Here is an 18,013-nt window from a genome sequence, read left to right on the forward strand (position 1 = left end):
AATCCTTGCGGGAAAAACCACGGACAGAGGCAGAGGACTTTTACTATAAATATGGAGAGGAGTACAATTTAGATGGAGAGGAGTACAATGTAGAGACGATAGTCTCAATTTTGTGTATATCAAAATAACTCGAAACAACCCACTAAACACACTTATATCATATGTGCATACAAATAATAAGTACTAGGTCCAAGAACATATAAGTCCATACCGCGGGGCCTTCGCCCCCGCATCCCCAAGCCCCACGAAAAATCACAAACATGACGGCACCGCGAAACTTTGCCGGATGAGTAAAATTCGGATCACAACTCCAACACATACCCATTTGAAGCGATTATCTCTCGTCCTATGAATGTTTAGTTAGCTATTAAGAGCTGATACATTATTACTATTATTTTTAAATATGTCACTGTACAAGTTGGTATATTTATTTATATAAGGGAGCGGTATGGTGAGTATTTTGATAACCAACCGCACATCTCTTCCCCTTTATTAACCACCTCTCATTATATATTGGTAAGTATAAGCACAAGGAGCTAGCTAGTATTGGTGATTTGGTGCGTGCGTGGAATGGGTTTCAAGCATGACCTGTTGGTGTACACAACACTAGAATGTGAAAGCCCCGAGGAAATGGCAGCTTGTATGCACAAAGCTAAACAAGAAGGAGCAGACCTCGTCGAGCTTTGCATTGACTCCTTGACTTTCTCTCACATTTCTCAAGTCGAACACCTCCTCAAACAAAGAACTTTGCCCTCCATCGTTTCTTTCAGGTACCTACTAGCACTACTACAATATATATGTACCTGAGCACATGAGTGAGTGAGTTCAGATTATATGCAATACAGCTTCAAACTTTTTGCATTTCTATGTATGAGTTTTGCACACAAGATTATCCATCTCTGTTTTCAAGTCTTCCCCATTATTAATTCTGAATGATGATGGCCGGTCATGTTTTCCCAGCTTCACACTTTTTACTTCTTTGTTCTGCCCTAACTGTTAGCAAAAGAATGTGTTCGATCAAGTTTATTCCAGAAATGGTGACTGCTTTGAATTAGCTAAGAGGACATGAGATTGATTATGTGTGAGGAGGAGAGTGTTTGGTGAATCTCCAGCACACTTTCTTTTTTTGTTTGTTTGCTTCTCTCTGGATTTTCCTACCTCTCTTTCTTGTTTTCTTGCTTGTAAAGTTGTAATCTTTTCCACCCACAAAAATAGTTTAGTATGTTATCAGTTTCTAATTTAAAATTGTACAAGGCACGTGAAACTACAAAAAGGGGTTAGGTAAAGCATAAAGGACTCGTGAACACTTACCAACCAAGATTTTGTTAGGTGTTATGACCAAAAGGTTCAAATTACAAAAGGAAAAGAAACTGCATAAGGTATTGCTAGCTTAATTCTCAAAGTTAAAATCACATTATTTTACTAGTAGTTAGTATCTTTGAATTGTTTTAGACTAACAGGAGACCAATTGATATAAAGTATGTTTCCTTCCATCAGTACAAATAGATCTTTTCCTTTTACATAAGATGATAATTTATCACAGTTCACATCACCCAATATGACAGGGAAGTTAAATCCGAGTCCCTTTTCATTTATTCCTTCTTACTAATTAATTTTGGAATTGTTCTTGTTACCTCTTATCGTTGGGAAACATCCCCCTTTATAAACTTTTATGGAGGGTCAGTTAATTTTTTTTATCTTATTTTACTAAAATCATAAAATACTACTAATGTTTTCCCACTGAAAAGTTATCAACTTTACCTGAATATTAGAAAATTCACCAATTTTATTTTATTTTTTTTGTCTAATTATGTTCAGTGTCAGCAATTAGTAAGAATATTTGTCTTCCATTTTGTGTGGAAGCCAGCTTGAATGTTTGCTGATTGGGAATTTGGGGTTTGTTATGGCAGGCCGAGAAATTCAGAGTGGAAGAAAGCATGTATTCAAGTTCTCAAATTAGCTGTTGAATTGGACGTTGAGTTCGTGGAAGTCGACCGTGAGGTCAGTCCAACTGATACAGTTTCATTCAAGTTTATTTACATACAAGTTCCCCCTTTTATTGTTTTTATTTATTACAATTGTGGTTTTAGGTTGTTTGCGATGAAGTCATGGCTGAATTGATGAGCAGGCGATCAAATAGCAAGATAATAGTTTCCAGCTATGTGAATGGTGGTAATCCTACTGAAGAGAGACTCTGTAATTTGATCATAAACCTGCAGTCCACAGGAGCAGATGTCGTCAAACTTGTGATTGATGTTGCTTATATTACTGATGTTGCACCTGTTTTCCATATGCTTACACATACTCAGGTACATTACTTCTCTTCCACTTTTCCCCCTTGCAAACATCTCAACGGATACTTGTCACCTCCCACCAACAATAGATATCAGATCCACAAAGGCTAGGACAAATGGGAAGAATCACCTAGTGTTTTCTTTTGTCACTGTTGGGATTTGAACATGGGATCTCAGGTTCTCAACATACTTCATTCACCAGTAGGCCACACCCTTGGTTGCTATAGATGTATTCAAATTTTTCTGGGGTGAAGTGTTCAAGAAATAATCTTGTCTTTTGTTCAATATTAATTTGTAAAGTCAACTTTGGGCTTATAAGGTGGTAGAGAGAATCTTTTAATTCTATTTTCCTTGTGAGTTGTGATAAGTTTGTAGTTTAATTTCCTAACTAGGAATGTGGCACTTTAATTACAAGGTCTCTATGCAGGTGCCTCTAATTGCTAGGGCAGCAGGGGATAGAGGTCTTATAAGCCAACTGTTGGGTCCAAAATATGGTGCTTTCTTTATTTGTGGATCTTTGGGAGGCAAATCCACCCCTGGCTTGCCACCTTTGACCAGCATTAAAGAGGTTTATAAACTGGAATATGTGAACCCAGATACTAGAGTTTTCGGCGTAATCTCAAATCCTGTTGGCCATAGCAAGGGCCCTCTTCTGCACAACCCTGCCTTTAGGCATACAGGTTACAATGGAATATATGTGCCACTACTAGTTGATAATGTCAAGGAGTTTTTCCGGGTTTTCTCATGCAATGACTATGCTGGTTTTAGGTATGTTCCTCCTGTACTGGCAAAAGTTAAGGTTCCTTTGATTTCTATGTCACACATGGATGATCAAGTGCCAGATTCTATTAGGCCTATATAAAGGTTTCCTGCTCATTGGGAAATAACTGTACGCCACATTTAGATAATTTCAACGCCTGTTGCCCTGCATCCTCTATTGAAGATTGTGTTATGCTTAAACTTAATGAGAGCACCAGGATAGAGAGTCAGTTGGGATATTAACAAACTTTACTGCTCAATAAGGTGTTAATGTATTTGTTAAGTAATTTATAAAAACCATTAATTTTTACTAATTTGAAAATTTCTTGCATAAAACATTTGGGACGTGACGTTATGTACTCTACTTAAGTTTTGTTTTTCTTTTATTGCCTTCATGTAGAAAAGTATCTAATGCACATTCTTCTTCCTTTTGATGGAACGAGTAGTGTTGGTATCCCTCATAAGGAAGCAGCAGTACGATGCTGTGATGAAGTTGATCCACTTGCTAAGGTCTGATTATCTACAAAAATGACCATACCATGTTTGCTTCTGCCTTGAATTATTCTTTCTAATGTGAAACTATGCTCTTTTAAATTTTTTTCTATAATTTGCTTTTCCTGTTTTTAGTATGAAACAGTTCAAGTCCCTATAGGGACAAAAGCTTGAATCACCCTATCCTATTAGAAACAATACTATCGGTTTTATTTTAGGGCTAATGAATAACTTAAGCAGTAGTCCACTACTGTTCAATACTGATGGAAGCATAAGTAGAAGTATTACACTGGTTGAGTAATGGATGTTGCAGCATCCAACAAAAAAAATAAAAAAAGAAGTCGGGTTTCTCATATTCTCAACATGAATATTCTTCCTCTGGTTGAGTATGGCTGTTGCAGCATCCACCAAATTCTCAAATCTCAACATGAATATTCTTTCTTATGTCATTGCAGTTCACACGACCTAGAATGCTATTGACCTTGTATGGAAGCACGTGTTATAAATTAGTTCTGTATTTTGAAAGTTTGGACTTGATGTTTCTCTATAATAGTTTTTTGTTTAGCCGTTCCATAGTATTTTGTGGCTAAATTGTATTTCAGTGTTTGTTATCTTATTATCAAAACTTTCTAACACTAACATGCTTCGGAAATCAGTCTATAGGAGCTGTAAACACAATTATCAGGAGACCTTCTGACAGCAAACTCATTGGTTACAACACAGATTGCGAGGCTTGTGTGACGGCAATTGAAGATGCACTTAGAGGTACCAATTATTTTTCACTTGGAAGTTTAAAGTTTTTTAATACTCTTACTAGAAAGGTAAGGAGTGGAAACTTAACAGATGTAGTTTAATGGTCTATTCTGTAGTCACATTTCAAGGCAAAATTTTTCCAGGTGATCTTCACATCATTTTGTCTTTTCCTTAAGATAATGCCAATTGCCTAAAGCAGAATTTAGGCACTTTTTGAATCGTACATAAGGAGTTCCAAATTTTGTGTGCAAACAGAGAGAAAAAAGACCCATGGCCATGCATCAAATGTTTCTCCGATTGCTGGAAAATTGTTCGTATTAGTTGGGGCAGGTGGTGCAGGGCGAGCTATTGCTTTTGGCGCCAAAAGCAGAGGGGCAAGGGTTGTAATATTCAACCGCAAATACGGTAATACCTCCTATCTCCCTAAGGATTATGGATATGTCATCTTTTGCTCTTTATTCATTGTGTCTCCTTTCATTTGTTGAAATTTTGTCTTTGAAAAGAGAGAGCAAAAGCTCTGGCTGCAGCAGTATCCGGTGAAGCTCTGCCATATGAACATCTGAATGATTTCTGCCCCGAGATGGGAATGATTCTTGCAAATGCTTCTGCTGTGGGCATGCAGCCAAAGTCTGATCAAACTCCTGTCTCCAAGGTGTCTTTTTTGCAGAGTCCTTAAACAAAAAGTAACCTGTTATCCTTTTGCATGAGAAAATGCAGACACTCTGAACTTTTCTGCAATTTTTCTGTTGTTTCAGGAGGCCTTAAGATCATACGAACTAGTATTTGATGCAGTTTACACCCCTAGAAACACACGGTTATTGCAGGAGGCTGCAGAGGTTGGAGCTACAGTTGTGAGTGGGGTTGAGATGTTCGTCAGGCAAGCACTCGGTCAGTTTAAATTGTTCACCGACGGATTAGGTAGCTATTCTCTCCTCTCTATAATTTATTTACAAGAAATTCAAAGAACCTTCTGTCCCTTAGCCCCATATATTTTGGGTTGGGGGCAATATATTTAAGCAGTGAACATAACTGAAGCTCTATTATGGAAGTAAATAGTGAAGCTTATACGCAAAACTTAGCTGAACTTGACTTGGTTGATTCTTAATCTCTTCCATAAGGGTTCCTTACTCCCAATTAGTATGCTTTAATTCCCTGGGGAAGAGCTGAAGCAATCCAATAGCTTTATCACCCAAGTAAAGGAGAATAGGATGGAAAAAAACTTCACTTTTAGGAATGAGGAACTATGAAGCACGAGGAAAACTTGTCTTAAAGCAATCTGCTCTTAGAAAAGCAATGGTTTCATTCGTGTAACTCTTTCAACTTCTTTCTTTCTGCAGCACCTGTAGACTTTATGCGGAGGATTGTATACGAGCAGTTTTAATTCTTTTAGAGGGAAGGTACAGTTTTTTTTTTCTTTCTGAAATCAGGCAATGCTAAAACCAGGATCATGTTTGCCAACTTAGTAGAAGAGGTTTCTGAAAACTCTTGGTATTCATATCGACGATCCTTCAGCTTCCAAATGCAAATTGATTACATGGGAAAGAAGGATATATCAAATACAGTGAAAAGTTGTTTTCTTTTTCTTCCTGAAGATCAGCTAGTATGTTAGATTACAAATTGTAAATAAATTCTTATTGTAATATTAGGAAGGTAATGTCCAGAAAGTTGCCTTTATCTTAGAAAAGTCATTATTAAGCAATAATAACACAAAGTTTGCCTAGCCTGGAACAGTTGTGCATTCTTTCAAGATACTTGTAGTCTTGCACCAGTCCTCTCCAGTGTTAAACCATTCAACATTACCTATAAATGCATGCACCAGATTTTTATTATAGCAAAGATGGACAATTACCCGCTAAATGAAACATGATACATATAGTTCCCTTTCCCCTTGGTAGTTAATATATATCAATCAATTACACGTCAATCTTAATAAGTTTGAGTTCATTGTATGAATCTTTTGTGCATGCTATGCATTTGAAAAACGATTCCAGCAAGAACCAAACTCCGTATTAAATTTATGTGGAACGTTCTTGTACTTGTTGAGACAAGTTTAAACTTTTAAACGAGGTGAAACCACCATCTACCACCAGGTTTTGGCCGCTAATAAACTTGGCATCTTCACTAGCCAAAAAAAGAGCAGCATTGGCTACATCAATGGGCTCACAATATGCCCCTTTGAGCTCACTAGTATTGTGCAGCATTTTAGTGAGATCCTCAGGTACCACCCCTGGGAAGTATTCTCTCATTTCGTCCAACGAAAAGGCTGTTGGAATAGCAAATGGAGAAATGCAATTGATTCTTATTCCATTTTTGCACAGTTGCGCTGTCATGGACCTCACAATTCCTATGACGCATGATTTGGTAGTTGAATAAGTAGGCTGTGCTAGTCCTCCCATCACCCCAGTGACGCTACCCGTGCACAAAATGCAGCCGCTCCCCCGCGGAATCATCACTCGAGCTGCGTGCTTGATCCCCGCCATTACGCCTCGGACATTGATGGCCATGACACGATCGAATTGTGCAAGGTCAATGTCCACTATGCTCAGCGGAGTTCGGCATGCTACCCCTGCGAATATAAGAGACAATCCAATTTGAGATTTGAAGGTAGCTAGCTAATAGTAACAGGTAATACACTTTTACTTTGTCATATATAACGAGTTAATTATTTAAGGATAGTAATGCCCATGCACATGCACCCACTTGCTTATATATTGGATGAGAGTATTATGGCTTAACTACCTGCATTGTTATACATTATGTCAAGCTGTCCATGTTTGGAAATGGCAAAATCCACCAGGTCGGAGACGTCAGATTCTTTTGTGACGTCGCAGGGCACAAACGTGGCGTTATCTCCCAGTTCACTTGCCGTTTGTTGGCCGAGCTGCCGATGTATATCAGCGACTATCACCTTGGCGCCATGGCTGATGAATTTGGCTGCGCTTTCTTTTCCTATCCCACTTGCTGCACCTGTGATCACTGCTACCTTCCCTTCCAACTTCCTGATTTTACACATTCATAACTTATATATGGCCTAAATATATATTTACATACATACATACATACGTATACATACACATCAAGTATTTATATCAGATCCATCGATAATAGTAGTATTAATTAAGATTGGAATGTACCATGCACTATTAGTCGTTAGGATGTAAATTCAAATTTCTGAAAGCTTGTTTAAGTAAGCGAATTTTAATTTTTATATATACAAAATAAAAAGGGTCACCTTTCTGAGTGGGTAGAAAACTTGTTACTGGAGATTTGAGGAAGCAATGATCTCCAAGTACTCGAGATGATCCTGCAGTGGTGTTAAAAATAAACTCTATATATAAGAGTAACAAAAATTGTACTAGTAAAATTAAGTATATCACAAATTAAGAAAAATAAAATGGATACTCATTAATAATGGGAAATGAAAACAAAAACTGTTACGTCATCAATTCATGAATATATGGACAACTTATAGCTACCTGTCAGCTGCTACCTTTGATAATAAAAATTTGACGACTTGATCAAATATAATGGCCCATGATTTGTAGAAAATAAACAGAAGAAAATCTAATTATAAGAAACTGACAAAATACGCACATACATCCTATCCAGGTAGCTAATCAAATTATTGGAATGGAGATCTATAGACATATCTTTTTTACAGTAAATTCAATATTGCAGCATATAATATAGTTGAATGAGACAGCTATTCCTAATTAGAGTTGCAATAAAAGGGAAAAAGAAAGAGGCTGACCTTGATCTTATCCTCAGCATCTTCTCCTCCTCCTCTTCTTGGGAGAGAGACGAGAGAAGTAATGGACAATAAGAGTGAATTATTAGTTGAAAGGCTAAACAGCAAGTCAACCATAACACAAACATATATATATATATACACAGACTGAATTGATGCATGCCTTCGTTATGGTAATTACTATCATGGGTCCGCTAGCTAGTTCTCTCTACACAGGGTAATTCTGTCATTTGGCTTCGCATTTTATATATTTTAAAAAAAAAAAAAAATGAAGAAGAAGAAAGAAGTGATTTGATAGCATGAATTTTTTCTATGTTATTGGTGTACATGTGTCGAAGATGAATTCATAATTTGCTTGCTAGAAGAACTTAACTACATATTGGAAATTTAAATTGGGAGGAGGAAGACTCTCAATCACTCAAATTCTTATTTGGAGATAAGTGGAGGAAATTGTTCTTTCTTTATTTCACTCTACTTGCTTATATAATTAATCCTTTTTCTTTTTTAAAGATGAGTGGATATCTATCTTTACATCAATATTCTAAATGAGTTGAAAACTTAAATTCATTCTAAATATCTAAGATAAACAAACTCAACTCTCACATATATCATAAATTATTTTTTTTCTTTCCAAGATAGATCTATAAGGGGTTTACATTTCAAAAGTCCGTACATGATATCCAAAAACGATAAAGAATGAATTTTTCTCTAACTTAATTTCAATAATTAACTCGTGAGCTAACAGTTGTTCAAAATTATTTAAAGATTGGAGACAAATAATTGAGACACTATTAACACTGTGCTCGCCTGGCTAGGCTTGCCAATTGGAACATCTAAAAGAACATAGTTAAAGTAGATAAATCTGTGCTTTCCTACCATTTAATTTTTAGATGAGATGAATTTAATTTTTAAATTCATACATATAGAAGTCTTGAGTTGGATTCTCACGTGAGAAGTTGCATTTTAGTTCGTCCCACATATTACATATTACATAGTAAGAGTAATAAAGTTAATTAAAGCTTGCCGGCTAAAGGAATCTTGAAATGTTCAATAATGTGGACAAAGATACTTGAACTATAAGTGATGATCATCTTCCCCTATATATAACGATAACGAAGAATTGCAAGTTGTTTTTGTGAAAGCGACGTGCCCTACTGTCCTTTGCTAGAAAGCTCTACGTTGGTTCGAAATCGAGAGGAAGCTAATAGTTGTAAATTATGAGAGAATAACTTAGATAATAACAAAAATACTACTAAAAACATAATATTATTATGGTCAATTGACCTACATATAAAACCTAATATTTTAAAAAAAAAATCTCCCCCTAAACGAAACTTTTAAAAGATTATATTCTGGATGTTATTGTGTTATAACTTATAGAGTTACAAAACCCTTCTTCTAAAAACAATAAACCTAATAAAAATCTAATACAAAAGAAATTTTTTCCTAAAAAAATTCCTTTCGAAGTAAAACACAATTATGATAGTATTCAAGTAGAAATTCAGGACAAATCCTAACTAGCTATATATATATGTTTTATATGTACTACTACTTTAATTTTTCAGTGTTCCGAAAATTAATGTAAGTGCCTATGTACTTCAGCTCCATTACAACCGAAAGATCAAATTAAAGTTTCAGCCAGTCATATATATATATTAAGGGTAGTGAGAAGTGCTCACGAAAACCATTTTGAGCAAACAAATTGAGAGTATATACAGAAGCTACTCTCTATAACGTCACCTTGTTAAACGACATTTCACTATAATAGTCTGTTTTCTCCGAAATCAATTTTTCATGTTATATTTTACTTTTCTATAACGGCAAAGACGGTTATTATAGTGATGCACCCTTTGTTAAATTCTCTCTATAACAACACGTTCAAATATTATATAAGAAATATATTAGATACAAAATCAAATATCTACGGTAATCATTATTAATGTCATGTACACAGTAAAGTTCAAGTATGGATATCTAATTTAAATGAAAAAATTCTATTTAAATGGTTCGTATCGATGATTTCATAACTTTTCCCGAGAAAAAAGCTACTAATGTTTGCCGTTTTATATTCATGCTCTTTCTAATTTTGCATATTTTATTTACGAAGGTTAAATCATGAGATCTGGGCGTCAAATATCAATAGACATATATAGCAACACCTCTCTATAGCAGTCATGAAATTTTCGAACAAACGCTACCACTACTGTACAAAGGTTTTACTGTATATGTATTATCAACTTGGTTGAGGCATATTGATGATAAATAATTCGAATATTGATACATAGGAACCTCATATGAAAAGCTGATCATGATCGACCACTTGCACTACTACTCAAAGGTGTAAATCATCCGAATAAAGAATATAACATACGTTTTGATGTCAACCATGAATCAACTTGTTCATAATTTAATGTTCTCAAAATGGGCTACAGTTCATACATACATTTCCATAATTAATCCTTGTCTATCCCCTTCATTAAGGCCAGCTACATATATATATATATATATACCTCTGTGCTAGGGAATTGATTTGATGCTAACTAGCTAACCTCTTTGTAATATTCTTGTTCTCATTCGACCAAGATATCGTTAGGCGGATCCAAAATTTCAACCGACTTAAATTTGAAATTTGATCTGCCACTTCTCATCTTAGATTTAATTTGGTGAATTTTAAATTTATTATTTGTATTTATTTAGTGAATCTTTCAAGTTTCAATACACATGCATATTATCTAAGGTAATTAATTAAAATCTACTAAATTCAAATGAACTCATAATTTTTCGACAGACGACAACATCATATGACCAAAAGCGGAAACAAGTCGGATCGAGGGCTTCATCTTTGACAAAAAATTACATTAGCTTCTTCGTGTCTTTACATCTTTTTATTTTAAACCGTCTAAGTAAAAATTCCTGTTTTGCCAGAACACGTGATACTTGTATAATTACGATTTAGGGAGTATTTACAAGTCTCAAATCGTTGCACATTATTTGTCTTCCGTCACGTGGGCGCTGGTACTAATACAACCTCAAAATAAATTAGGTCAACAAGATTTAAGGCTCAAAATATCCAGTGCTTCAATCTTATCATCAAGTGTCAACTGAAAGCATAGTTGTTTCAAGTATTGTGACCCTTGGTTAATGGAGAAAGATTTGAATTTTAGTTAAATTTACAAGGAGCTGTCAACGAGGGCGTTTGGTCTAGTGGTATGATTCTCGCTTTGGGTGCGAGAGGTCCCGAGTTCGATTCTCGGAACGCCCCTTGTGTGTTTCTTTTGTTTAGTTTTCAATAACTTGCTCTTTTTCTTGTATGGTTCAGACTCTTGTTGATAGTGCAAGTTCAGTTAGTAGTTTCTAAATTCTAGGTTGTTACTTCTTCTATTTTAAAGAGTTTAACGTGAGTGATTTTCTGGCGAATACGAAGAGAAGTTTTTTAAATGAATAATTTTGTGATGAATTTTTGTGGGTATTGTGAGAGCGAGAAGTGCTTTTAAAGAAACAAATGGTGTTTTTGAGAGTGATGAGAATCAATTATGATGGAACTAATGTTTGATAAATTAATGGCAAATTTGAACCATTTTATTTAGTTAAAGAGCCAATTTGACCATTTTCTCTTGTAAAAAAGGTTTACGTTTCGAAAGAGGGCATTTTTTTGGACAATACTATTTAGTCTGTATCAAATTTTTTAAATTATTTTGAAGTAAATAGATTCATAAATTTTTACACATTATAATTTAAATGATGATCTTAAAATTAGTTGTATGTGTTCTTTGTTCTATTGAAAAACTTTTAATAATTGTGTAAGTTTAGTTTATTTTTATGACGTTAAAGATTATATTCAACCCCAATTGTAAGTGAAATTACAAATTTATACGATTTGGCAATTTTTGATTAGCAAATTTGGACGTTTTCCTCGCAATCACTTTAAAAAAGAAGCAAGAAAAATTGGGTTGAGCAATGAACGTAGGAACCTCTGCCTCCTGCTATAATAATGGGCAATTACGTCAATGTACCATGCAAGCTGTTCCACATCCACACTACCATTATTGTTGTCCTCCAGGTCTTGTCAACTGCCACACGACCTAAACAACAACTTCAGTGGCACTCTTGTAATATGCTTCCCAAACCAAGGTTATTTACGCAATGTCAAGCTACTAACAGGTGATGAAATTCCTTTTTTGCCATCTAGTAAGTGTCTAATTTCCTAAAAACGGGACACGACGAAAATGGGCAGACATTGAAGAGTGCTTGATTTAGAGTAATTCGTTGATGTGATTGATGGCGCGTGAGAAGAGCGAAGAGAGCGTGAAGCTGTTCGTTGGTCAAGTGCCGAAGCAAATGACGGAGGAACAGCTTATGGAGATGTTCAGAAAGTTGGCAGTTATTGAACAAGTCAGCATCATCAAAGACAAGACTACACGCGCTTCTCGAGGTGTCCGTTTCACTCTTCTTCACCTTTCTCTTTCAGTTACTGGATCGCAATGTGTGATCTGAGTTTGCATGTTAATTTTCTGTAGGATGTTGCTTTCTCATTTGTCCCTCCAGGGAAGAAGCAGACAAGGCTATAACTGCTTACCACAATAAACACACACTTCCTGGGGTAACTCTTCTTTTTCTATATTCTTGTCAATATGGACATGCATTGTACTTTATTCTGCTATTTTTTTTTTCAAGTTTTACCGGCAAAGTATTTTATTTTATGAAATTTAGTTGCTGATTTTAGTCTTTCTTGTTAAAATCATCCCCCATTGAGTCATAATAGAGGTCCATGTTAGTTTTATCTAGCTACTAAAGTTACTTAATTGACTATATTCAAGAGAAATGTTATGGCACTGTCTCATGTCTCAACACCAGGAATATAGGACCATCTGTTTTCAGCAATATAGCCTAAATACTGTACCATGATTGTATGTTTTCTTGACGAACTGTACTTTCTCGATGTAATAATGGAGGATGTCTATAACCTCCTGAACTGAGGAGATAAAGGCTATTCCAGCTGGTGACTGGTCTTTACCGAGACTTGAATTCTAGATTGAGGAGAAAGCTTCTCTCGAGAGCCTATGGGTGACTGGGAGAGAGGAAGTAACAACATTAATAGTATCTAGTTTCCCTGTGCTGTTACAGGATACGTACATTATAAGCAGAGCCTTGTCTGAGATAAGCTGCACACTTACTGACAGTATATTGCAGCCACAAGAATGTTAAGGAAAATGAAGCAGCTGTTTAGGAGAAAATAGAAGCTTGTGAGAAAGTTGGAAACGAAGAAGGATGCACATATGCTCGGGGAAAAAGAAAAGAAATCTGAGTTATGTAACTTTGTGAGCTAGGAGTGATAAATATCAGATTTCATGTTTTCACCACTCTGTGCTAGTCTCTTGTGTTCAGAAGAAAAAGGATTATGTATGATGAAGGTCCTTTCACTTACCTATTTATCAAAAAAGTATGATGAACATCTTTTTCTAGAGTAATTTGGTTTCGTAGAAATGTCATGGTTGGCTCATGGCAGAATCAATTGGCAGTTGATCTTTGTCAGAGCATCTGATGAGCCTTGTGAAATAGAAGTGAAGAATGCAGCTAATCTAGTGGTGTTGCTATTATAGATTGGCCCAAAATTTAACCACAGTTGATAAATTTATAATGATTGTTCCACATTGGTCGAATGAGCTGTATTTATGCTTTAGTTTTGCACATTTATTTCCAGACCGCACATCCAGTATTATATATAGTGTATTGAAGTGATGAGGTATTTGATGTTCATACGCTGGGAAATTTAAGGCATCTAATCGATCACTTTTTTTCTCTAACTCTTTATCACAAAAAAAAGGATGGATGTAAGAGCACATCTATTCTGAATACTAAGCTTGTCAAGTTTAATTGTGATCTGCTGCTCTTTTTATTATTGTCATGACATGCTTGTCTTATGATAATAAAGGTGTCCTCTTCTCTGTGTCCAATTCAGGCTTCAAGTCCGTTGCAAGTGAAGTATGCTGATGGCGAGTTGGAAAGGCTAGGTGTACTATGATTTAAATTCTTGTCTTATGATATTTGTTCATACATGGTTATTTGATTCACATTGATTCTAGTTTCCCATGGTTTACTTTTCTTTACCTTCCCTTCCCTTTGAGCTTGTAATCCGTTGTTGCAGTACTCACCCAAAAAAGAAAAAGCTGTTTTTTGCTGTATATAGTAGTTTTGTTTATGTGATGCTGTGGATAGTTGATAAGTTTTTCTCTCATTCTTTCTTTTTCTCCTTTCTCTTAACCTGAAATCCAGAGCACAAGCTTTTTGTGGGTATGTTGCCAAAGAATGTTTCTGACCCCGAAGTCTACTCCTTATTCTCTCAATATGGGACCATTACTTATTTGCAAATTCTCAGAGGTTCTCAGCAAACTAGTAGAGGTACAGCAGCAGTGTCTAATAATCATTAACTTAAAAATTTTGGGAGGAAAAAATTAATTCATCTCCAAAATTTTTCTTTCTTCCTGGTAGGATATGCTTTTCTGAAGTATGAGAAAAAAGAACATGCAATTGCAGCAGTAGAGGCCCTTAATGGAAAGCATACTATGGAGGTTTGTTTCTATCTTCATGTTAAAACAATCAATTATTTTATTTTAGTGTCTAAGTCTAACCCTGTGTAAAGTTTTTGTCATTTCAATACCTAAATAAGTGCTGGTTATTGCTTTCCTATTTTCTTTCTATGTACCAATTCATTTTCCAGAAATTGATTCTGACTGTATTACATTGCTTAAAACTTCAAAGTGTAGTGATGATCTGAATCATTAGGAATCTCGTTTCCTAGTAATCTAAAATTTGTGATTTTAGTTTTTCTGGGAAAAGGGACCTACAACTGCCAAGTTTATTTGCAATTTTTTTTTTCAAAATGAATGTTTAAGCATTGATTAAATTCTTTTATCAATTTTACATTGTCATGTCAAGTTTTACTCGTCCAAGACTTCCGTTTGCTGGTTGTTTAGAGAGAATTTTCTTATTAGACTGTCTATTCAGGGTGCAACTCTCCCTTTGGTAGTCAAGTGGGCAGATACAGAAAGGGAAAGGCAAGCTAGGAGGGCTCAGAAAGCTTTATCTCATGCATCTAATGCTCCCAACTCTGGGCAGCATCCATCTTTTTATGGCTCTCTATCCACGGGTTATATGCCTCCATATAATGACTATGCTTATCAGGTTGGTTGAATTGTATTCCGTAGTAAATTTGGGCGTGAAGTCAAATTCTTGGTTTCCTTGCTCTAGCTGTGATATTGAGTTGGCATGTTCCTCTCATGGTTCTTTTCATTTTACATTTCTGTCATTAGCTTTTCAGTGATCAAATATGGGGCAGTTTAAGTTAACATGCTATTTTCCAGACTCCTGGAACATATGGGCTCATGCAGTACCGTCAACCATCAGTACAGAACCGACCCTCATTTCAGAATATGGTTCCATCCACAAATCAAGGAGGTACTCTACGTGGAGTTGCCCCTGGAATTGCCCCAAGAAATTATGCCATGTCGCCTGGAAGCTATCTGGCATCTGCTTACAGGGGTGTTCAAGGGCTTCAATATCCCAGTCGCTATCCTGGGGGCATTACTGGTTATCTACCTCCTTATACCTCTAACAGACATTCTGCAGCATCTTCAAGTGTCGATTCAAATAGAGGGGGTCAAGTTGAAGGTTGTCAAAATTTTATTTTGAGTTGCTTTAGTAATTCTTGTTAATTTGAAGTGGATTGGTATGAATGAGGCCACTTCTTCTTTCTTGGTCTATTGTTTTCCTGAGCATGTGTTCCATATTGCTAATTATTACGAGATATCTGAGATGGTGATTTTGCACATACTCATTTTAAAAGGAAGCAACTAACAGAAGAAATAAAATTTGCAATATAACTGAGATCTTGTCAAGGCCTTTGTGAGAGATGTAGAAAGTACTTATTCAGACTCACTGGCGATGTTTACTTTGGCTTAGTTTTAGATGGTCCTACTGGAATGCCAAGTAAATTAGTACATGTGATGTGTGAACTATGACATTGTCAATTATATGTCATAGTTACAGCAATTATCAAAGATTGTAGAGAGCTTCTGTCAGTATTGTTACTCGTGCATTATTTAGTTAGCTATTTCCCTAGCATGACAGTCTTCCAACTTTTTGACTGAGATTTTGTAGACAAGTTTCAAACTTACTATCATACAAGAAAAGGATAACCCACCCACCCCCACCGCCCACCCCCCTTTTTTTTCCCTTTTTTGGTAAGCATGCTTACTTGGGTTGCTTGCACTTGACTTTTGTTTACTTATGAAAGAGAAATTACGTCGTTACAGGTCCAGCTGGTGCTAATTTATTTATTTACCACATTCCTCAAGAATTTGGTGATCAACAGCTTGCAGACACATTTCAACAATTTGGTAAGGTCTTGAGTGCCAAAGTTTTTGTGGACAAAGCTACTGGTGTTAGTAAATGTTTTGGTATGAACCTTAGACTTTCTAATGTATCAATTAAAATCAGTATTTCTTGCAGTTACGATTGAGCTTCTTTCTGCAGGATTTGTAAGTTTCGCCTCTCCAGATGATGCACAATCTACAATCAAAATGATGAATGGTTTCCAACTAGATGGGAAAAAGTTGAAGGTTCAGCTTAAAAGAGAAAATAAGCAGAACAAAGCTTATTGATATAAAAGGTGAGGTATGGAAGAAAGCTGATTCTTGGCATCAGTTTGGGGGGGGTTACCATGTAAGCCACTAGGGAGTTGCTATATTAACAGCCACGGGGAGCTGATTGTGAACATTTAGCAGTGACATAGCAACTGAATGTTAATTGTAGTTCCTTATGGATTGAAGGCCCAGAAACTTGTAGTTCTTGTACCACCGTAGTTGTGCAACATGGAGAAACATTCAGGCATTTGTAAATTCATTGATTCTTCTAATTGATATGGTTGTCATTAACAGTTTCTTGTTTCTTTTCCCTTCTGCGCCTCTATGCTCACTACTTACTGTAGCTCAAGTTTGTTCCTTTTTGAATAGCGTATGGAGTTGATGTTATGAAGTCAGAGAAAGTCGTAATGCATTTTCCGTTCATGATTTAACTACACCTGTGGGAGAGGGTGGCTCTGTTTTCTTCTGAAACTCAGGTGATCTGAGATCAACTTTGATGTTTTTATTCTTTGGTTGCAATATTGAAGCCTATTTGCCTAGAGATTATGATTCTCCTTTTCTTGTTTCGCTTACTAATTTCAGTATGTTGAATCAGGTTCTGATCTGCCTCGGAAGGAATAGTGAGAATGCACAGTTCCTGTCTAGTTGGTGAGGGGCCGTTTTCCATGGGGATTTGAAGAGACATTTGATCTTGGCCTGACATATTCTACAGAGAAGATGCATTTCATTCTTCAGCATGCTTACTCATCAAAACTTTGGAATTCTTGTACTTCGTCACCGTTATGTGGACGGCAGGAGAGGACTAATTTCTCTGCGGACTAAATACCGGGAGTTAAAGGGGTTAAGTAAGTTCTTTCATGAAGGCCTGAGAAATTTTGAAATTTTTCCATGCTGAATTCATATTGTTAGCTTCAATTGTTATTACCTTTTCCATGATATGTAAGTACTAATAGTTATTCCCCAAAACATTAGTTCAATACTAGCTAGTTGGCCGCCAAGGATAGAATTGAATTATCCAAAATTTATGCCATTTTTCTATTGTTTCTGACATTTATTGTTGAACAAGCTTGGCAGTAAGCAAAAAAATTTTCTTTGTTTTAGGGTCCAGTGTTGGTTAGGATAATAGGGTATTTTTGAAGTTCTTTCTGATTGTCATGGCACTTGATCTAAAATTTATTGTTTGCATTATCTAGAGGATGCAGATGTTATCAAATTGTACTATTTCAGGTAATTAACTTAGTAATCCATAAAGTGGATACATATTTTGGAGATTAAAGTTCAAATCTCGGCAGAGAGATGAAGAACTTAGACAAGTTATTTGATAC

General features: G+C 35.8%; 3 protein-coding genes and 1 non-coding gene across 8 annotated transcripts; 3 read left to right on the forward strand and 1 right to left on the reverse strand.

Moving 5' to 3' along the window:
* Positions 1-404: 404 nt before the first annotated feature.
* On the forward strand, positions 405-6,026 carry LOC107875208 (bifunctional 3-dehydroquinate dehydratase/shikimate dehydrogenase, chloroplastic). Of its 4 annotated transcripts, none has more exons than XM_016721815.2 (11): positions 453-770; positions 1,911-2,001; positions 2,091-2,309; positions 2,722-3,062; positions 3,500-3,563; positions 4,202-4,310; positions 4,415-4,441; positions 4,554-4,703; positions 4,802-4,950; positions 5,054-5,216; positions 5,636-6,026. In XM_016721815.2, the coding sequence occupies exons 1-11, from the start codon at positions 571-573 to the stop codon at positions 5,677-5,679; spliced, it is 1,557 nt and encodes a 518-aa protein (XP_016577301.1). In that variant the 5' UTR covers positions 453-570; the 3' UTR covers positions 5,680-6,026. The 4 variants fall into 4 exon arrangements, with proteins under 4 accessions (XP_016577302.1, XP_016577301.1, XP_047270189.1 ...); XM_047414233.1 differs by lacking the exon at positions 453-770 and adding an exon at positions 1,244-1,379; XM_047414232.1 differs by lacking the exon at positions 453-770 and adding an exon at positions 1,521-1,679.
* A 257-nt stretch (positions 6,027-6,283) lies between these two features.
* LOC107875210 (short-chain dehydrogenase reductase 3a) lies at positions 6,284-8,886 on the reverse strand. The gene is made up of 4 exons (XM_016721817.2): positions 8,050-8,886; positions 7,531-7,602; positions 7,038-7,297; positions 6,284-6,864 (listed from the first exon to the last, which is right to left on the reverse strand). The coding sequence occupies exons 1-4, from the start codon at positions 8,205-8,207 to the stop codon at positions 6,314-6,316; spliced, it is 1,041 nt and encodes a 346-aa protein (XP_016577303.1). The 5' UTR covers positions 8,208-8,886; the 3' UTR covers positions 6,284-6,313.
* A 2,350-nt stretch (positions 8,887-11,236) lies between these two features.
* Positions 11,237-11,308, forward strand: TRNAP-UGG. Its single transcript has one exon. It is a non-coding gene; the product is annotated as a tRNA-Pro (tRNA).
* A 701-nt stretch (positions 11,309-12,009) lies between these two features.
* Positions 12,010-17,788, forward strand: LOC107875207 (RNA-binding protein BRN1). 2 transcript variants are annotated; one of them, XR_007056873.1, is made up of 11 exons: positions 12,010-12,478; positions 12,564-12,646; positions 14,006-14,057; positions 14,320-14,445; positions 14,536-14,615; positions 15,052-15,228; positions 15,408-15,714; positions 16,359-16,502; positions 16,579-16,714; positions 17,058-17,164; positions 17,284-17,788. XR_007056873.1 is itself a non-coding variant. In XM_047414234.1 (9 exons), exons 1-9 carry the CDS (start codon positions 12,325-12,327, stop codon positions 16,704-16,706), a joined length of 1,251 nt encoding a protein of 416 aa, XP_047270190.1. In that variant the 5' UTR covers positions 12,011-12,324; the 3' UTR covers positions 16,707-16,999. The 2 variants fall into 2 exon arrangements, 1 of the variants encoding a protein (XP_047270190.1); XM_047414234.1 differs by lacking the exons at positions 17,058-17,164; positions 17,284-17,788 and having other exon boundaries at positions 12,011-12,478; positions 16,579-16,999.
* Positions 17,789-18,013: the final 225 nt, after the last annotated feature.

Source organism: Capsicum annuum, chromosome 6, assembly GCF_002878395.1.
Source record: "Capsicum annuum cultivar UCD-10X-F1 chromosome 6, UCD10Xv1.1, whole genome shotgun sequence".
In the NCBI taxonomy this organism is placed as follows: Eukaryota; Viridiplantae; Streptophyta; class Magnoliopsida; order Solanales; family Solanaceae; genus Capsicum; species Capsicum annuum.